Source organism: Netta rufina (genome assembly GCF_964035555.1).
Source record: "Netta rufina genome assembly, chromosome: 2".
Taxonomy (NCBI): Eukaryota; Metazoa; Chordata; class Aves; order Anseriformes; family Anatidae; genus Netta; species Netta rufina.
In genome coordinates, this window is record NC_140124.1 from 23929569 (window position 1) to 23949583 (window position 20015).

The 20015-nt window shown below is 36.6% G+C and overlaps 1 protein-coding gene across 1 annotated transcript in view; it reads left to right on the forward strand.

Annotated features, from left to right (window-relative positions):
• The window catches only part of CDK14 (cyclin dependent kinase 14), a gene marked incomplete at its 3' end in the record, with an annotated part of 181690 nt that overhangs the window by 43142 nt on the left and 118533 nt on the right, over positions 1-20015 (forward strand). Inside the window, exon 4 of the mRNA XM_084282821.1 lies at positions 11076-11170. Coding sequence (XP_084138947.1) covers positions 11076-11170 — 95 coding nt within the window. The remainder of the gene's footprint in view (positions 1-11075; positions 11171-20015) is intronic.

Consider the following 20015-nt stretch of genomic DNA (forward strand, 5'->3'; position numbering starts at 1 on the left):
GGACAGCAGTTCCCAGCCTTTTTGTCATTATCAGTGATAAAAAGTGAGAGGGGAGCAGAAATGAAGCAAGGGACTTGGAAACATGTTCATCCAAGAACAGGTTTGGGTTTGTTATTTTGGGGGAACTGTCAAAGAAGTTTTATTGCTAACATGGTCCCCTCTATAGCTGACATTTGATTCCAGACTTGTTGGCTCAAAATTCTTTTGCTTCTGCCAAATGTCTGAATGTTTAAGTGTGCTCAGGGAGGGTGGATTCTTCAGGAGATTTTAGCTGTTAAAGTGCAGCTTTGAAGTAGAATTTTCCACTGACCAGATATAAACTTTGACAGACTGGACAGATTTTCAAGAAACAAGAAAAAGCATGTCCTTGACCTGAAGTGTAGCTTTTGAAGGCCGCCTTTCAATGCATGAGATCTGAGAACTGTTTGAAGAAAAGGTCACCATCGTTAAAGAGCGCTTTTGTTCTCGAGTCCTTTCTTGGAAAAGAATGACCTGTTTTGACTGGAACAAACACTGCTAGACACAAACTGTAAAAGATCAGGACATTTGATTAAAGTTTGGCAAGGTAATAGTGTTGTCTTACAGGTACTGGTACTTTAAGAGGCAGTGCTATCAGTTTTGCTACTGTCATCGTTAATTACTACGATTCTATAAAAAGAATCTTATCTGGAAAAGCAAACAGTAAATTGCCATTATTATAATTGATGCATGACACAACAGGATGGAAGAACTGAGTACATTTTCAAGAGGGCTGGGAAGCGATGTTTTATATCTGCATGTAGTAGACAGACAAGCTGTTGGTTGTTGAGTTGGCCTTTTAAAAAAGATATATAATTTCTTACCACCTGTGGTGTTAATGGGTTACTCTGGCAGATTTCTTAATGTATTTTCTCACATTTCTTGGGTGTGTTTTAATTATGTGGTTGCTCAGAATGACTTCCAATACGGATTTAGATCCATAGTTTGGTTGGTGTCATGCATCCATGTAAGTAAATCAGAATCTATACTTGAAAATTATGGGAGTGTTTTTGGCAAAAGAAGGAGGGTAGAAATGTCTAGCTTACCTCAGCTAGGTCTTGTTAGCATCACTTAACTTTCTCATCACCCTGTCACTATCAGCTGTGGCTGTCAGCTTTATGAAGCTGAGACATTCCTTCAGCCCTTCTTTTCTGTTCTAACACCTCTCTTGCTTCCTCTGAGGGCCAGCTGCTTTTTAAAGTAACATACAGTACTTACCAGCTTTTGCTTAAAGAGATTTTATGTCCTTTAAAAAGTTGAACATTGTCCACAAGGTTTTAATGTAAATGTAAAATTTGCAGTCTTCCTGGTTTAGATTCAGTTGTATTCCAGTGTGAATAAAACAAAAGTCCTGTGGGTCTGTTCATGGTTTTCTGTTTCTTTCCAATCACTTATACCTTAAATTCAATTAAATTGATGGTGGATGCTGTGAATTGCAAGAGTAAATGACAATTACTCTTGAGATGAGAGAGAAGAGAATATCCAGAACAAAGACTGAAGGAGGACAGCGCATCAATTCTTTGTAAGCTGATAGGTCCTTTAGATGTGAAAAAATGCTTAAGTTGTATTTTCAGATGGTATGATTCCTAAGTTGATGACCACCAGTGTTGGCACCAAAATGCTTTGCTGTTGGTGGTACAGCATCCTAGTAATTTCTGTAGTAGTTTCTGATAGAGCCTTGATGTGCTCTAGTTCCTGTCCTTAAAAAATATTTTTAAATGTTCCAGATGTTATTCATATTGTAATTATGCTTAAAAGTCCCACAGTTTATTATTTGGAGTTGCTTTTTATTGTAAATTATGCTGACTGGATTTCATTCACTATATTAGGAAATATTTGTATTAGGAAATCTTTGTTCGTTTCGTATACCCACTCTATGTTATTCTCCTTTCAGTTGCAGAACAGTATGCCTTATCTTCACTGTGATTGATTCTGTTTGTTAAAATATTTGTAAAAATAAGTATTTTCTAGCTTCTTACTGCTTTTCTTTAATCTTTAAATCATCCCACAAGAGACAAAGTAATGCCATGTTCATTCCAGTGTAATTTTCCAGTTGTAAGTGAAGAGGCATGTTGAGCCTCACCCACCCAGAAAAAGAAAATTGACATGATTCTTTAAAGTCTTCTGTCTCGCTGTCTTTTCGAAAAATTGCAAGACATATGCCACTAGCCTTTTTTTCCTGCAGCCTAAAGTGTATGCTGACAAAAGGAATTCTTTCTTCTTTTTGTGCTGTGTTTTTGCTGGAGGAAATGCCCCACTGAGAAATATAGCAAAAGCATTTTTTTTTTTTAACAAATAGTTTTTCTGTAGCATTCATCATTTGTTAGTAGTGGATAAAATATGCTGGTGGGCAACTAGGTTTCACATCAATGCAATTAAATACTTCCATAGGACTCCTATCTCCCATCTTCTATCTTTCTTAAAAAAATAATAATCGTTCATTTTGGGTATATACAGTTAAGTGATTTCTTGTACTCTTCATTGGGAAGAATGAGTAACAAAGCTCACATTGACTTCAGCAGCGCATGAATTTCAGTATTGGTACTCAGTTAATTAGAATGTGTAATACTAAAATTACAGGTGTATTGTATAGCAGCAGATCTTTATAACAACTACAAAGTCAATCATTCAGAAGTTGTAGGAATGAAGTTTATCTGTGAAAACTTAATTTGGTCACTCTCCCTCTGTTTGTACAGCACTATTCTTTAATTACACAATAGCACCATATTTGCTCCTGCTGTGTGATCTCTGCCTGTGTCAGATGATGAACGATTAATTTAATTGTGTTCTTGATGTGTGGCTCTAGCTATATGCACCTACTGTGCATTACTAAAACACAGATGGTTTTGTGATTTTCTAGACCACTTATCACTGTGCTCTGACTAGTTAGCAAATATTTGTTCATCTTCCCAGCATCCTGTTTGTTGAGAGTTCTTTTAAATGGTGATTTTGAGATGTTCACTGACTTTCAAAGTACTTGCATAGCATTGCATAATAACAGCATTGCTTGGCATTCTGTAGTAATTGCCTCCACTTCTTGGTTCTGATGATCATGAATGAAGATTTGAAGCTGACATGTCTGGAAAATAAGGACCATGGTGATGGTCTCAGCTTGAGTGACTCAATGTGATGTTCAACCAAAGGTGGAGGTAAAGGTAAATAAAGGTCAGGATGATTGTGTTCTGACTTCATCCTTGTGGACTTTTCAGCTTCTTTAGTGGATGGAAGAAGTCCTGCAGCGAACATTGAACCTTCCACTGAAGCTGGACATGTTGCTGGATCAACTTCACATTTGATCCTGTATGTGGGAGGGGAAGAAAAAAAAAAAAAAAAGGAAAGGAGCTGAGAACAAGTAGTGGCTTTAGGTGACCTTGCTTTAGCAGGGGGGTTGGACCAGATGACCTCCAGAGGTCTCTTCTAGCCTCCAACCATTCTGTGATTCTGTACAAGCCCACAAATCAGTCACTGCAGGATAAATTAGACTGTGAACTTAAAGTTGTCAAAGTGCAAGATAAATACAAGATAGCTAATGAAGCAGCTGTCTGCTGAAAGCTCCTACTCTAGCTTATCTCATAGTAGCCAGTATACAGAAGCCACAATATACATGTTTTTTTCTCAGCTTGGGGTGGCTTATTTTAATTCAGATTTCTGTCTATGTAATTTTCTAACCTTTTGAAAAAGCAAATGGAAATCCATATTTCATTTTGTGATGTTGTGTCTATACTCCCATTTCATATAGCATTTTTGAAAGCTATAGATCTTGTACAGATGTGTCCTGTTTGAACTGAAACAACAGCTGGTAGCTGTGATAGGTTGCTGTTATCTATTGCCTGAAATTAGATGGAAACGAAGAAAACTCTCAGGTGTTTCCATTGATTCCTGCTGAAAGCTGCAGGTTGGTAATCTATAGGAATCTTGCATTATGATATGGGCTTAAATGGAGAATATGTGCTAGTGTCTGCACAGTCTTGTTTACTTCCCCCTAAGCACTGATGCTCGTCCATTCCATGCTCTATGTTCTGTAAATTTTCTGTCCTGTGTACGCACTCTCCCTTTCATTTGCCTGCATAGGCTGTTCAGTTGTCCTCTGACTTTTGTTTCTCTGTACACTGCAGTCCTAGCTTCCACTGTGGATTATAACCCCTCATACAGCCTCCCCTTTTCTGTATTCCTTGTGCCTTTCACTCTGCTGGTTCTTAGCTCCAGTGTCATTGCTGAGGTACTCTGGGTCTCCTGGTTGTGTGTCCCAGTATCACCCCCTGTCATTCACAGTCCATCTCAGAGTCCAGGTAGCTTGTCTTCTATCCCTTAACAATCAAGGATCTTTTCCAAAATCTTACTCCTCCTTCTCCTACAGTCATGCTCTTAACATTTTTCTGTGTGTTCAAATCAGGCCATTGCATAGTTGAATGCTGTCAGCTGCACAGCTTACAGAAGCAAGTACCTAGAGTCAGTCTGACCCAAAGAGGAGATTTCAAAAGCTTATAACTAGACCAATTTTAGAGTGTTTGCATGGAGATGCCAAAATGTGTATTTCTCTTTTAAAAGCCAGAGTATTTCCAGTTTTCAAGTATTGACTCCATTAGAGGTTTTCCCCCCCTCAGGGAACTGTTTACATTGAAAACTTCCAAAGAAATTATACTAAAATATTGATTTTTGTATGAAATCTGTCTGAAATTCAGCAAAACACCAAGGCTAATAACAATAGCTTATAATAAAACAGTGATAGTTTTATTAGTAGGTTGTGCTTCTACAGCAGTCATGGTATGTGTGTATAAAAAGGCAATAGACACTTGCTCTCCCATGCTTGCCTACGTTGTGGTGTTTTTTCTATATACACTGACATATTTTTGGTTTACACAGTTTCCTCCTCTTGAATACTGAAATGGACAGTGAAGGCAAGATACAACTGGCTCCGCCAAGATATGAGTAGCATATTACAGTCTTTTTCCATAGTCTGGCTTTAATTGGGTAATGTCTCATTATTTTTAACCTCCATCTGCACTTGTGTCTAAAGAACATTGGGAACAATATACAATGCGTAAATTTGTATCTAGAAAATAATGAAAGAGACGTTCATTTCATATGGCAGCAGTCTTCTGTGTATCTGTTAGAATAATATTTTGTAGTGCTTTTCTGAGCTTATTTGATCAGCCTTTCCAAAGCATTGTTACAGGTCAATAGGCAAAGAGGTTTCATCACATTTGAGACTTGCCTATTGCTTAGGCGACTACAGCTGTAGTGAGAAGATCCTCTAAAGATGCCTCTGTTTTTACACATGTATTTTTCTGTATTTCTCGATTAAATAATATACAGCACTTTCAAGTAGGAGAGCAGCAAGTTGAAATTTCACAAATAAAATGTACTAGGATAAAAGTTCAGCCCACTCATGTGTCAGACTGAATTGCAGCCTGAGGAGGTAGATGCAGGTAATGTGATCCAAGCAGACCAAACTGTCTTTATTTTTTTTTTTACTTAATGAAAACTAGAAGAAGGGAATAAGGGACATTTGTTAAATCTGGCAGAGACTGTCATGAAGTTGGAATTGGCTATAAAGAAGGTAATTCACCTAAGCCTACATCATAACCAGTTGGAAAGGTTTGTTGCTTATGCTTTTGCTCTTCTTGTAGCTCACAGGTTCTTTTGAAATTTGTTAAGAAATTTCTTCCTAGAAATCCATCAAAGCAGGACTGTAATCTGTATGCCTTTATTGCATTGTGCTCACATGGAAGCTGTCTAATTCTGTGCATTTATTGGTGTGCAGCTCTGAAATCAATTACTTGGGATTACAACTAATGATCACTTTGCTCTAGAATGTATCCTGTGGTGAGCACATGGGTAGTCTGTGGTCAGTGTGGTCTTAGCTGGGATGTACGGTTTCAATGAATTGAATTTTGTCATGTCATGGTTGTAGGAAAATACATCTATTTGCTCTTAGTAAATTATCTCAGATGAGTGAACTTGAAAATAGCAAAGTGTAGATTTGGGGACTGCATTTCTGAGGAGGAAATTTCAGCACATTTATTTCTGCAAAACCAACAAAGACTGCCGAATTCCTGTCCTTGTACTATAATTTAAAGTAACTTTTTGCACACAAAAAGTCCCTCTGTGTGGGAAGCATAAGGGACATTATGCTTCTAGGCCAAATTAAAAAAAATAATACTGTAAAAGATGTGTAGATGGAAACATAAGTTACTGGGAAGGGAAGCAAACTTCTATAGTTTGTGCAGTAAGGCACATTTGGGTATATTTGTTCTGAAGACTTGATGAGTAAAAAGCTACAAATGTTTTCTCACTAAAAATGTCTTTCCAGGAGAGCTCAGAATTAAGAGACTGAACCCAACTGTTTATGAGAAGAAGTTGGCACTCTGTCAGAGAACACCGTTGTGTCTGCAGAATATGACAAGCCACAGAGTTTTGCAGATATCTTGTTTGGCTCTGAAACACAACAAATTACTTGCTCTCACAAATTTGTATTATTGACTAGAACCTGCATGATATGGTGCCTCAGAAATTAAACAGGGCAGCAAAGATGCCACTGTTATGTAAACAATACTAGAGAGGTGCAAACTGCCATGATGTGCCGTCTTCAAGAGTAAAACTCTCCTAATGAGAAATGTCCCCCGAGAGTAATAATAAGGCTAGTGAGAAAGGGTGAGCAGTGCGTGTAAGAAGTAGCATGGGAGCTGGACAAGATGGTGAGCACTGCTGCATGGTAGCCCCATAGGACACCACAAATACTGAGCAAAGCAAGCATTTTCATGGTTATAATTTGTGGAAGAATAGTGTGAGTATCACAGCCTTCTGATATAAGTAATTTGAGAGAGTATCAGCAGCATTTGTACATGAAGGTAAATATGAGCAGCATGAGAGTTGAGCTCTTCTGTTAATGTTGTGAAAAGTTTTAAGGCCACTGAAATACCAGACAATGTGGAAATATTGAGAGATTCTTTTAGCTAGGTCTGCAGTGGAGACTTGCGATTTTTCACAGCGTGAGAACAAGATGATAGCCAGGAATTGCAAGAATGAATTAATTGTGCTAGGATGATCCAAATACCATAATTAACGCTCTAGCTCACCGTACTCCCCATGTCTGAAAGTACCATCTTTGTTAGTGTCACTGGTGAAATGTTCTTCTTCCTGCATGAGGCTTGGAAGTTGTTAGTAATAGCTACTTCTGTTGAATTTGGCATACAGCTTTGAAATGCTACATTATGGGCATGTTGGAATAGCAGTTTTCAAAGAGAACTATGCTGATCCTTGCCTGCTCTCCAAACCTTCTACAGGTAAGTCAGGACTAATCTAAAAGCTGCAAAGTTTTGTTAATGGAGTGCCAGGCTTGAGCTGATGCTCTAACCCCTGTGGGGAGCGAAACACTGATTTACTGATGCTACTCAGGTTTTGGGTAAGAGTTGGCTGCTGTCCATCTGGATTGGCTTGCTTGTGGAGGAAGCATACTTTAGGAACCAGATCATCTGGGAACAGCAAAAAGCTCCTTGACCAACACAGGCAATAAGGCAGCGTGCCAGGAGTTCATAATAGATGAGAGCATCCCCTTGTTGGAGGATAAATCAGTGATGGTTATTCAGGCAAATACAATGTGTTTCCTTTAGGTATGCAAATACAGTTATTAGCCCTTGATGGAGAAGTGCTGAGTGTTGGTACTTTTAGTGGCTCAGGTCATGAACTTCTGTACAAGTTTCAGAAACGATCATCTTGTATATCATTAATTATTGAAGTATGTTGCTAATTACTCTACCCTGTTCTTTATTGCCTGAATTTACTGTAAGAGAACATACAAAAATGTGTGACCGAAGAAGAACCTGTCCATTCAAACTCGTACAATGTTTTGTCCAAAGTGTTTTAAAAAAGCTTTTTTGCATCATGTGCTACTGTGCTTCCTCAAAACTCTTTGGGGAAATGAATTAAAAATGTTGCCATCTGTTTATCTTACATTTAATACAGAGGGTAGAAAATGAATGCCAGCAGTATCAAAGTAGCATTATATAATTCTGTTTTTAAGAATATGAGCTAAGGATACAGAGAGTACTAGTATATTGTTCCCACGTGTGTGATTTGTAATGCTTCTCCACCCATGTTTTACTCTTTCTGTCTTAAAAGTAAACATCTTTGTGTGAAATCTGTGGGTGATAACCACTGGATTGAGCTGGCTTTCTGTGGGAGAATGTTTTGTTCCAGGAGTAACGTCAGGCACAGCAGCACCTGAATTCTCGTGAATCTCCAGTGGCAGCTGCACTGGTAGCTTCAAAGTTGAAGTCAGATTTGTCTCAGAGTGATGCCGAGAGATACTCTGGACTGCTTTTCATTCTCTTCAATGTGACTTTCTGGGTTTTGTCTTTGAATTAGTGGAGTATATCCGAAGTTCTGTCCCCATCCAGCAAGAAGTTGCCCAATCAAGTATTGTTCTGAAGTAGGATGTTTCTGAAAAAAAACACCAAAGCATCTTCAGTTGGTATTCCATTTTGTTTTTAAACTAATTCATGGAAAAAGAAACAGCTTTCTTATTTCAGACAGATTTCTTTCTTTTATTCTTTATTTCTTTTTTCCTTTTTTTAAGCAACAAGTCAGCATTTTCATGAAGACAGGTGATCATTCCAGTAGTAATCCTGATAGATGTATACATGGAGATAATTCTGTTACTGCCACCAGGTACAATGGACTGACTTGTCACAATGGAAATTTACAATGAAATTGCTATTGCTATCACGTTGTAAATTAGTGCAATTACGATTTTGCTTTCTGTGCTGTATTATTTACTGTATTTTGATTGGACTAAGGGAGAAGTCAGGAATCCAAACCTGCAGGTGGTGTTCAGTAGTTCTTGTGGTATATAGCAGATACTGAATACTGAGGCTATAAAAGGAAAGAATTGGTTATTAGAGAAAATAAATAAGAGGCAAAATAGGGGGAGGGGACTGAATAGGAAAGAATATTTGCAAAGGCCTCAGGGTAGGCTGCTTTCAATGTACTGTTTAAGCTTTAATGACCCATATACAGATCTTAGTAACATAGTAATGGCCAGCTAGAGGAATTAGAAGCCCGAGGTGATGGACTGAGCAGCAAAAGCTGACATAGGTCATAAATACTATTATGGTATGGTTTGACAGGCTCTGCTAAGACAGCTTTGTGTATAACAACCTATCTGCATGTAGGGTCATCTGATGACAAGACTTGAAGAAAGAATTGGTAAAAGCTCAGTTACTGCAAGTGAACTCTGCTCAGGTTCCCCCCTGGTTAAAAGTCTTCATTTGTGATAGAGGGTTTCTTTTGGAATAATTGCTCTAATTATCTGTATCCATACCTCTTTCAGTAGCATTTTTTCACAGTTGTCATTAAAAAAATAATAATTCAAATCTCTCTGAGCTTTTGCTCCAAGAAAATCTCCAAATCCTAATGTGAGGATCATGTGAAAATTGCACGTCTTTTTTTCTGGGGGGTGGGAGGGGGAACTGGGAGCTTCTATTGTATTTGTGGAATGCTAATAATGACTAAGGATGTACTGATGAAGTGTTTAAAAATGACAATAATAATTGCAATAGGAAATTTACAGCTCAGTAACAATATATTCAAAGCACAGGAAAGATTCCTTTGTGCTGAGCTGTGGAGTGCAACCCAAAGCAAGCTCATCTGAAGCATTTCTGCTCACATCTTCAGCCAGGCTGAAGAGTTACCTTAATCCTGGTCATGGGCCTCGTCTGCAGGTTTGGAAATCTGTGATCAGGATATTGCTTTGAATCTGCTGCATACTTTTTTTTTTTTTTCTTCTTTCTTTCTTTCCCTTTGCTATCTACTTTCTGCCTACTGTAACCTGCCTTTGGATTTTTGCTTGTAGAGAAACACTGATCAAGTCAGATTTCTGTTGCCATTGTGTTGTTTCCTCAAGTGATATCAGCCTGTCAGATCTCTTAAAAAACATTATGAGATATGATATGTACTTACCCTAATTCAAAGCTAGATGACCCCTGGGGTTACCTCAGTCTGATGGAGCACCTTCAATAGGATAGCAAAGGGTAATTGTGTTGTGGAAGCTCCTTAACTTCCATTTTGCACATTAGTGGAGAGAGACACGCTGTCTTAGAGGTTGGGGGTGCCATTTGGTATTCATTATTTTCTTTGACAAAAGAAGAAGGGTGACAGAAGAAAGTTCCATGTAATTCACTTCTGAAATATGCCACTCATTTGCATGTCTTTGTATCTATTATTTACTTTGCTGTTGTGAGTGATAGTCCTGCTCAGATATATGCAGGAGGTGACAAGCCATCAGTGGGGGGAATGACATTGGTAACAGCACATGGCTTTTCAGCATATATTGCTGAAATATTCCATACTTGTGGAACATTAGTATTATGGCATTAACATTAAATATGCATTCTGATACAAGAGAAGTTTAGTGAAGGAGATCATCTAGAAATTCACCAGGTAAATCTTTGTCAGTCGGTTGAAAACATGAGCTGATGCTATTAACGAAAAAAATATGTGCTGAGAAATCACCATTTACTTATTCTCGTGAGCTAACAGAAGTGATTCCATCAAACTATGTTTTATTCTTATGAGAAAGGGAAATTACTGTTTAAAATGACATTCATAGGGTAGATTTAGAATTCGGTTAGAAGTCAGCTTTATTGTGTTAGGATGTTTTGAAAAAAGAAACACATGACTTTTATTTGAGACAAAAGCATGATATTTGAGTATAGAAGCAAACTTGGTGTTTGGTTGATCTGAAGTTAACGACTGATTCACCTAGAGGAGGCTGCTAAGGAAGACATCAGTAGCCGCAGCTCATTTTTGCCTCTAGGGGAGGCTGAGTTTAACCAGCAAGATGGAGAAAAAAACACTGAATAGGAACACATGCTTTTCAAATGCACTGAATAGAAGCCCATATATGTAGAAGATGAAATACAACTCTTGGTTGTCAGGTTGTGAAACCCAGGTGTCAAATAATCATCCAAGTCACCAAAAAAAAAAAAAAGAAAAAAGCTAATTAATGTAAAACATTTTGATCCTTTTTAAGATAACATGTATGTCTTGCTTTACAGCTTCTCTTTTGAAAGGACTGAAACATGCAAACATTGTGCTGCTTCATGACATCATTCACACCAAGGAGACCTTGACACTTGTATTTGAATATGTGGTGAGTAAAGTAATTAATGTTCTGTGTATATTCCAGATTTCATTGAATTCTATGGAAAAGTTCACTTTACCATCAGTGATCTATGGATCAGGCCAAAACAACCCTCTACTTTCTTTAGGAGTGTGGAAGCTATGTGAGATGATGCTTTATAATGGAGTGTGCTAACAGTAGAAGGCAGGCTGGACTAGACCTGGGTCAGAGCTGGAGAAGTGGCTGGTAGGACTCTGTAGGGACCTTCACATTGGTTCATTACTCTGCTTCCTAGGTACAGTTTGTTTATTAGAATATTTTCTTTACAGATGTGGTATGGACAATTTTAAAATAGGTGAGGATAATGTAGGTAAGAAGAAAAAAATAAAATTCTTAACAGGTAGATCCTTTATCAGAAGCATGTGACAAATTTAAATGGCTTTTGTTGTGACTGGCTTATGTGTGGTGTCTCTTTATAAGAAATGTAAGTAAAGAAAAAAGTCTGACATGCAATTCAGAATTTTTGGATAATTTTTTTTTTTTTGCCATGACTCACTATTTTAGCTACTAATTAAAACTTCAATTTACACAGTATACAGCATAATGATCTAATTGTGTTCAGAATATTACTTTGCAAAGTCTTGGGCTTGAACTCCTAATTAATCTTTTTAGTTTTCCTAAGACAAACATATGGTATTTATGTAGAAGTACTTCAGCATTTATCTGTGGAATTATGCAATAAAGTATCACAATCAACCTCGCAGTTTTCACAGATGGGTCCAAGAACATGTAATTTAAAAGAAACAAATGGCTTTAGAGAAGGTTGGCTTTTCAGTGTAATATCTGTTACTGTGTTGCAGTCAGTAAGGCTCCACATTTATAAAGTACAGCAATTACTAGTTTGGTTTTTAAAGTAGGAAATATTCTATTTACTCTTAGCATGTCCCTGCTTCAGACAGATGGATTTTTTTTTTGAGTGTGTTTTTTGAGAGCACGCCTAAATTTTTACATGATAGTGCACGGAACTTCTTGTCTGGAGAATCCATTCAGCCTGTCTACTTACATAGAAATACTACATTTTAATAATATGAGTATTCAGTGACAGGAGCCTGCAGAGCAGTTGCATGCATTACATACGTTTTACCTCAGGTACAGGGACATTATGCAAATCTAATTCTTTTTCTTAAAATAAGTGATTCCTCTGCCTCTAATTTATAAACTGAATTAGCGTAGGAAAAGCTTTCATATCTAATTTTATTTAGCAGTCAGTGTAGACTTATTTGCAGAACTTTATGTGAATACAATTTGCATTTCTTTTTATCTTTGACTGTATTAATTGCATTCATCAGAAGTCATTGAGAAATGAGAACATGTTACTCCTGAAAATAGATGTTTTTGCCTGTTATCATAATGCCAAATTTCTGGATTTTTTGTGCAGTAGTAATGTATATAAATGCTTAACTCCCAGCCATGTGTTATGTCATGTTGCCATCTTTCATCAACGTGGACGCACGCTGAACTTCTTTCAGCAGTTATTTCTTTTGAATTCACTTAGGTCTTTGTTTTTTAAACATAGCACTTTTGGGATCAACCCTTCTGGTGCTACACCTTTTTTTCCCGTCATGTATGGTAGAAATTTAAACTGTAGTAGGATCTTGTTTAATAACAGTTTCTAGCAACTGATTCAAGTAGTACTTTATTATTATGCTATTTTGGCTGGTGAGCAGTGTCTGGAAAATTAGTGTTCAGGAGGAAGGGGAAGGATGTTTTGTTCTCTCTAACCAGCCAAATCTTAATGACATCGTAGGTTACTCTATTCTTAGAGATGGCAGAGCTGCTTAAAAAAAGTCTGTTTTCATTGTTCTGTAATGTAAAGTTATGGGCTGATCAAAAAGGTAACGCTCTCTGATAATGTTTCATGCTTGAGAATGTTCTAAATTGTGTGCATGTTCTAATACATGTTCATGTACAGTTCTAATTGGATGATCACAATGATTTTTTTTTTTTTTTTGATCGGAGAGCTCTCAGGATGTTATATGAATATGAAGAGACAAAAAATAAGGCTGCCCTTCAAATCTACAAATTTTGGCTAGTTAAATAATCAATCTAATTATGTAATTGATGTTATAGAGCTCTATGTCTGTAATGCCTTTTAAAACACCTGTACATGGCTTAGCTCAATAATATGAGTGATTTCTACCAAAATCAATAGAAATGCTCATGCAATTAAAATTACATAGTGGCGGGCATTTCTGAAGGACTGAGGCTGAACAAACCTGAAAGGATTTGAATTTGATTTACTTCACAAAGTTGCATCATGGAACATTTAAACTATTGCCATTAATTACTATTGACCATTTCAATTGTAATCTTTTGATTGAGATGTCATAATTAAATTAGAGATGAACGGTTAGTTATCCAAGAGTTCTCAGCAAATGGAAACTTTGGGTAGATAGTTCGGTGACAGTTTCATTGGGAAATTAATACTGATGACACGTCTGAGGTTATCAGAGGTATTCAGTTTCAGCATTGACCCTGAAAGACTAGAATGAAATTTCATTTCATGTAGCACCTTTCATAGCAAAGTGCATTACAGTAATAAGTTAAAAGCTTCAAGCAGAATACCCTATGAAAGGAAACATGGCAGTGATGAAATTTTCTGGGTACCTCAAATTAGATTTCATTTTTTTTAATATGGAAGTCTGTTAGACAAGTAAACATGACAGAACTTTCTAACTTTAACCTTGGTAGTGACCCAAAGCAAGAAAAGACAGTCTTTAAAAATCTGTGTGACAGTTGAAGTGCAGGAGAATTTCATTCTCCACATTGTAAACATTTTAGTATTGAATAGAAAGCTATACATTTTTGTGGAAGAAAAGAAAGGGGGCTTGCTCCTTTTGAATGAAAGAACTTAACTGAAAATAGACTGGTATATACAGTGGACCATATATTTTTTTGTATGCTTTGATAACTCTTAAGTCAGCTATATGGGATTATTGTTGGTCATTCAAGTGTACTGAAAAGGAAGATGGAACTCTAATTTTGTCACTGGATGACTGAGAGCCATTGCTTATTACCTGAGGAGTTGTGAGGATGAGTAGTTCAAAACTGAAAGATTGATATAGTCTTTCATGTATGAATGCTAGAGAAAATGTGTTTTTTTTTTTTTTTTTTGTGTAATTGTACCAGTATACACTAAACAGGGCCTGAAAACAAAAGACTAAATTTTGACAAGTTTTGCATATGGTAATGGCTTCCAAATGAAAAAGATCAGTTCAGCTTCACAGTGCTATGGAAGTGTTCATGTATGTATGTTTATGTAAGTTTATTGCTCCTCCTCTCCAAGCTCTGGTTAGGCATTACTGTACATCGCCTGGTGGATGTGCCAGGTGTGGATATGTCGCTAATGTGCCAACCTTGCCAAAGGAAATTATGAATTTTACAGGTGAGATCTCAGACATTTTAACAGTCATCTTTAAAGAAGATGTGTTCACATCTGTTTCTTTTAAAATTGTCATTAGCTGCTATCATTTGTTTCTTCATTTTTTTAATTATCGTGTAAAAGGAAGACAATTGTATTTGTAAACACTCAATTCCTGAATGGCAATCCTAACCAATACATATTACAACTGACTCGTTAGAATGATAATGAGGTTTTTAGTGTTATGTATAATTACATAAGTATATTATTTTAAAGAAAAGAACTGGTAACTTGTCCTATTCCTGGCATGCAAAAGTGAGCTTGTGTAGCAATACGTTATATTATGCTTTCAATATTTATGAACTAGATTTGAAACAAGAACAGACACATTTATAATTGGAAGTATGAGTAATGAATAATATTATTTCTGCCTCAACAGCACCAAAAAAAAAAAAAAAAAAACACGCAGAACAACAAAAAAAGCAAACCAGACTAATCTAATAGTATAATTTAAAACCAAGCATTTTCAATTACCTTGCCTATTTTAATCCTTGTGTATGTTTTTCCCTCTTAAAAATTACTTTTTATTAAAGAAGAAAACCTAATTCTCCTTGCTTGATTACAGCAACTAAAATAACTTGTTATAAGTTGGCGTAATAAAGTGAAAAAAAAATAGCAGCTGCAAGTTTCTTATTTTCATGCTGATTGGAAATTCACACGTATATTATTTTGTGGAATTAAGAGTTGCAGAGCTGAAGATCCAAAACATGAGATTTTGAGCTCAACACTGAACATATTAGAAAAGTACTGTGCAACAGTACTTTAGCTAATGATCAACACTCATTAGCTAAAAGGATCAAAATCTTTTTTCACTGAAAATTTTATTTTTTTTAACATTGATGATGATTTGGATCAAACTGTATTATTGGTCTCCTGTTTATTTTATTAGAGAAAATGTATAGAAACTAAAGGTCGGATAGAATTGGTGGTATGCGAAAATAAACAGTGTTGTTTAAAATGGAAGAGAGAGCATGGAAAACCCATAGAGTCCCAGAGATGCTTTACTTTTGTCTGAGTTCACTTATTTTGGTGTGACTGAAATAATGGGGCCATTTTCTTCCCTGTTGCTGTGCTTGTCAAACCAGGGGTGGCTGGGAGGACACCCTGCTTGCAGTCCTCTTCCTTTGTCTACCTCTGGGAAGGAGGTAGTTTTTGAGGGCTCTCAGGCACAGGAACAATGAAAAAAGTGGTTTCCATGTGCCTTGATCAACGAAGGAGCTATTCTCCTGTTGTTGTAACCCCTGCCTCATGTACCTGGGTTTGCCACAAGTTGCCCTACTAAAATTGCAGTCAAAAAGGCAATGGAAAAAGGCTGAGAGGGAGCAGAGAGAAAGGAAAACCTGTACTATTAAGAACAGGCATTAAGGGAATACTTCTCCTGGGAAACCCCTATTTTTCAAGTATTAATGAGCAGATTGGAGGTGGGAGCTGCTAATGTCCAAGTATAGGGTGGAGATGCAAAGTCAGCTTCAGGAGGCAGGGATTCAGAAGGGATTTCAGAAGGAAATTGCTTGGTGCTTTGGTGAGAGGTAAAGCCTGTGCCAGATGCTGGAATCAGCAGGAAAGAAGGAATCAAAAAATGTATTTTTAAAGCTCATCAGCTCCTGCTAGGTGAAGAAGGCCTAGTGAGAGATCTGCACAGGCCTAGTGGGAGGAGGATTTCAAACTCAGTTGTGTCATTGTCCTGACTTTGAAGGTCTCACAAAGTATGTGTGGACTTTGTATGAAGAGTACATACTTATGAGTACATACTTATGAATAGATAAGATTAATCAAGACTATCAGTCCAACAGAGTGTGAGGCTGTGTGTCAATTGTTTGTACAATTTACTAATGTTTCTTAGAACCTTACCAAATATTGTTTAGTTTGGCACTGTGCTTTCTCCATCATTTAATAATTAACATCTATTATTTATTCTCCTTTTAATTATCAATAAATGTATTCAATGTAGAGTTTTCTTTTTAAAAAAATAATAATTAAAAAAAAAAACAAAGCATAAAAAATATCCAAAGATAAGCAGGCAGATGAAACACTAGAAAACAAGTACAATATTCTATGTACTGAGACATCTCCATTAGTGTTTTCTAAGTTAGAGATGAAGATTTAGAGCATCATTATAGTCCATCAAAACCACACTCACACATAGCAAGATGCATATGCTGGTGCTAATGCTCTACTCAACACAGATAAGGCCACCAGCTAAAATGGTATATTTGTACAAACAAGGAAAATATAAATCAACTGGGAAGCTGAGGGGGAAAAATAACAGGAAAGAGCAAATATCCAGAATAAATGACTTTTTCTCCTTCTGAGGAAAAGTCAGACAAAGTAAGGCTGTTTATAATGGAGGGGGTGGGGGGAGGGAAATGATATGGTTGCACACCGTTAAATAGATCATAGAGAAAGAATTGACCTATTTATTTTCATGTCAATAGTAAAGAGAATAAAAGGTCCCTTCCAACCTGAGCCATTCTAAAAAAGAAAAGGACCTGAAATTACAGCGAGGAAGAGTGAGATTAAACTATTAACCTCTTTAATGTTAAGTATAATAAAGCACTGAAGATAGTACTATGTAGTGATGATTTCTCTACTACTAGCATTCTTTAAGAACATCTTAGACAAATAACCAGCAGAATGATGCCATTTAGAGTAGATTTTGATTGAGGCAATTTGTTGTTTTTTGTTTGTTTGTTTGCTTTTGAGATCCTTTAAATTTGTATTTTTCTGTATTCTTTATTTTCATCACTTAAATATGTCTACTCATAGTCTTTCAGGGAAATGCATACATTTCTAAGAAAAAATACATTTCTTCAGAAAAACTGAAGAAAAAATATTTGGTGAATATTTGCTTATTTCCATAGCTTAAACAAAAGTAAAAAAAAAAAAAAAAAAAAAAGTCTATTTTTAGAATTTTGGGTTAATTGGTTACTTCTATGTTATAGACTTCTGCTCAGCTCTACAAAAAGTAATATTCTGGCTGCATCCCACACATTCCTCATCTTTTAATTTCAGTAATAAACTGGCATTGTCCAATTCCCTCTGAGGTAAAATCTGACACTGTCTCAACTCTTACCAGAGACTGTCCAATCTAATTACACTTTTTTCTCTGTCTCTTTAATAATGTGGGTTGTAGCTGCACTTTAATTTCTCTTACAGTGAGGTGGTCTGATTCACGTGGTGCAGACTGGGGGGAAAAACAAAAACAAAACAAAACAAAAAAACTGTCTGGAAAGTGACGGTTGCCATAACTTTAAATCTTAAAAATTGATTTCTCTTCCTGAGCTAACAGTATACATCTTCATACTTTTTTTTTTTTTTTTTTTTTTTTTTAATTCAGATTGATAGAAAATACATCTAAGAAAATTTTTTAAATAGAAACATTGGGTAAGCAATTCTGGCAAAATAATTATAAAATAATTTCCTGGGACTCAAGAATCAGGCTTGAGTAATAAACAAAAAGTCAACAATTGAAAGTAAAAACAGGCCTAATTGTTTCTTCTTGTTTTACTGCTATGAGTAAAGAGGGTATTATCCATAGAAACATCATTTTTTCTTTTGCATGCCTTAGTCTGAACTGCAAATTTTCCTATATAATTTTTATTAATTTTTTTTCTGTGATCACGTAAGGACAGTTGGGACTAGGAGGCATGGCATAAAATAAGACACCCAACCAATGTAGAGAGAGTTCTGCCTTAGATACTGAAGTGTTTAATTAAAGTGTTTGGACTGCTTTTTTCCTGCCCTGAAGATAGCAGTGTCTTTGCAGCACAGCACATGAGAATGGAAAAGACTCCTGAGGCAGCGTAGCTTGTGCTGTCCAGGGCTAGTATTGAGACCATACCAGTGTGGATACTTTACACGCTGTGTCTGTGTGTGACTTGGCAGTCTCTCTGCTGTGTGTTTGCAGTCAATTTATGTGATCCTGGATTGACTTCTGTCCCCACCAGCTTAGGGGTACCTGCCATATTCTAAGTACATGTAGAAACTTGATGTAACTTGCAAAGTGATTTTTATTTTTTCATTTTTGTATATATGGATTTAGTAGCTATAAGGGTTATAGGTCAGTTTTGTGAAAACCTAATGATTTAGCAAATTAAAGAAAAAATGCACATATAGATATGTGTATGCATATGTATTACAAGTTGTTCATCCCATAAAAATTGTCCGAACCTGTTGACCTCGGGGACTGTAAGTCCATAATGGTTTACACAAGCTGCTAGATTTTGATCATACTAAACAAATTCCCATGTGTTTTTGAGATGTGATTTTTTTTTTGTTAAGTTAGTCATGCTCAATGAATAGTGTTTACTGTCCCTTTAACATGATTTATGTAGAAAGCAGAGTTGATACAATTGTTAAGGTGGCTAGAGAATAAGGAAGAGGACAAAGATACATCTGTAGAAAACTGGATTTTGCTGAAGACCTTGCAGTTTGCTCACCAGCACTTTGCACAGTGCTATATCCTACCTATCTGACTCTCAGACCAGGTTGTTTTCTGTACAATGAAAGAACTTTGTGCAGAGACTTTGTATGAGTAAATATACACTGTCTAACACCACCCCCAAATAAGAAAACTGTGCATTCCCTTTTCTCTCAGGATTTTCAGGTAGGTTTGTATTATATATCACGTACTCCCCCATCTCACAACCTCCTTCTCTGTATAGTATTGTTCATGTGTTTTGAAGTGTATTCGTCTTGTTGACAGTGTGTGAGAGATCCAAGTCACCAGAAACATCTGTTAGCGGAATTGTTTTCATTAAAGGTGTCTTTTTTTTTTTCTTGAATCCCCAGTATATATCTTTCCCCTGCTGCTCAGCCCAGCTGCTGCTGTTGCCTTCTGCTGATTTTCTGAAAGTTGCTCAAAGATGGCTTGTAGAGAGTATTTTTTGTTAGCAAGGCTAACACTTTGTGTTCTCAGATGGGAAAAGACTGAATTGTAGGAAGTCATAGAAATGCTTGAAAATGAAGGTCGGTGACACTTTTGAAAACACCAAAAGCATTGAACTGTTGTGCAGTAATCTGCAGACTGCTTTGGCTAGAGGATACATTCAATTTAAATAGAATTAACTTCTCTTTGTTCTCCTGTCACTTCAAATATTACCGCTGCCTGTGCTTTTATTGGTAAATTGTATTATCAGTTTAAGAATTTGTTGGTGACAAAAGGGACAGTATTTTCGTCAGTAAAACTGCCAGGGCATAAATAATATGTGCTCTCCTTTTCACAGAGAAGAATGGCTTGCAACAGTCTTGCTGCCTGAGTGAAACAATACAATCTGTCTGCTGCATGATGTCATTGCCAGAAGCCAAATAGTGTAGTTTTTGTTTTAATGGCAGGGTCTTTTCACATTGCTGGTTTTACATGATGGGAATGTGGTTGGAAATGCTTCCTGTTCC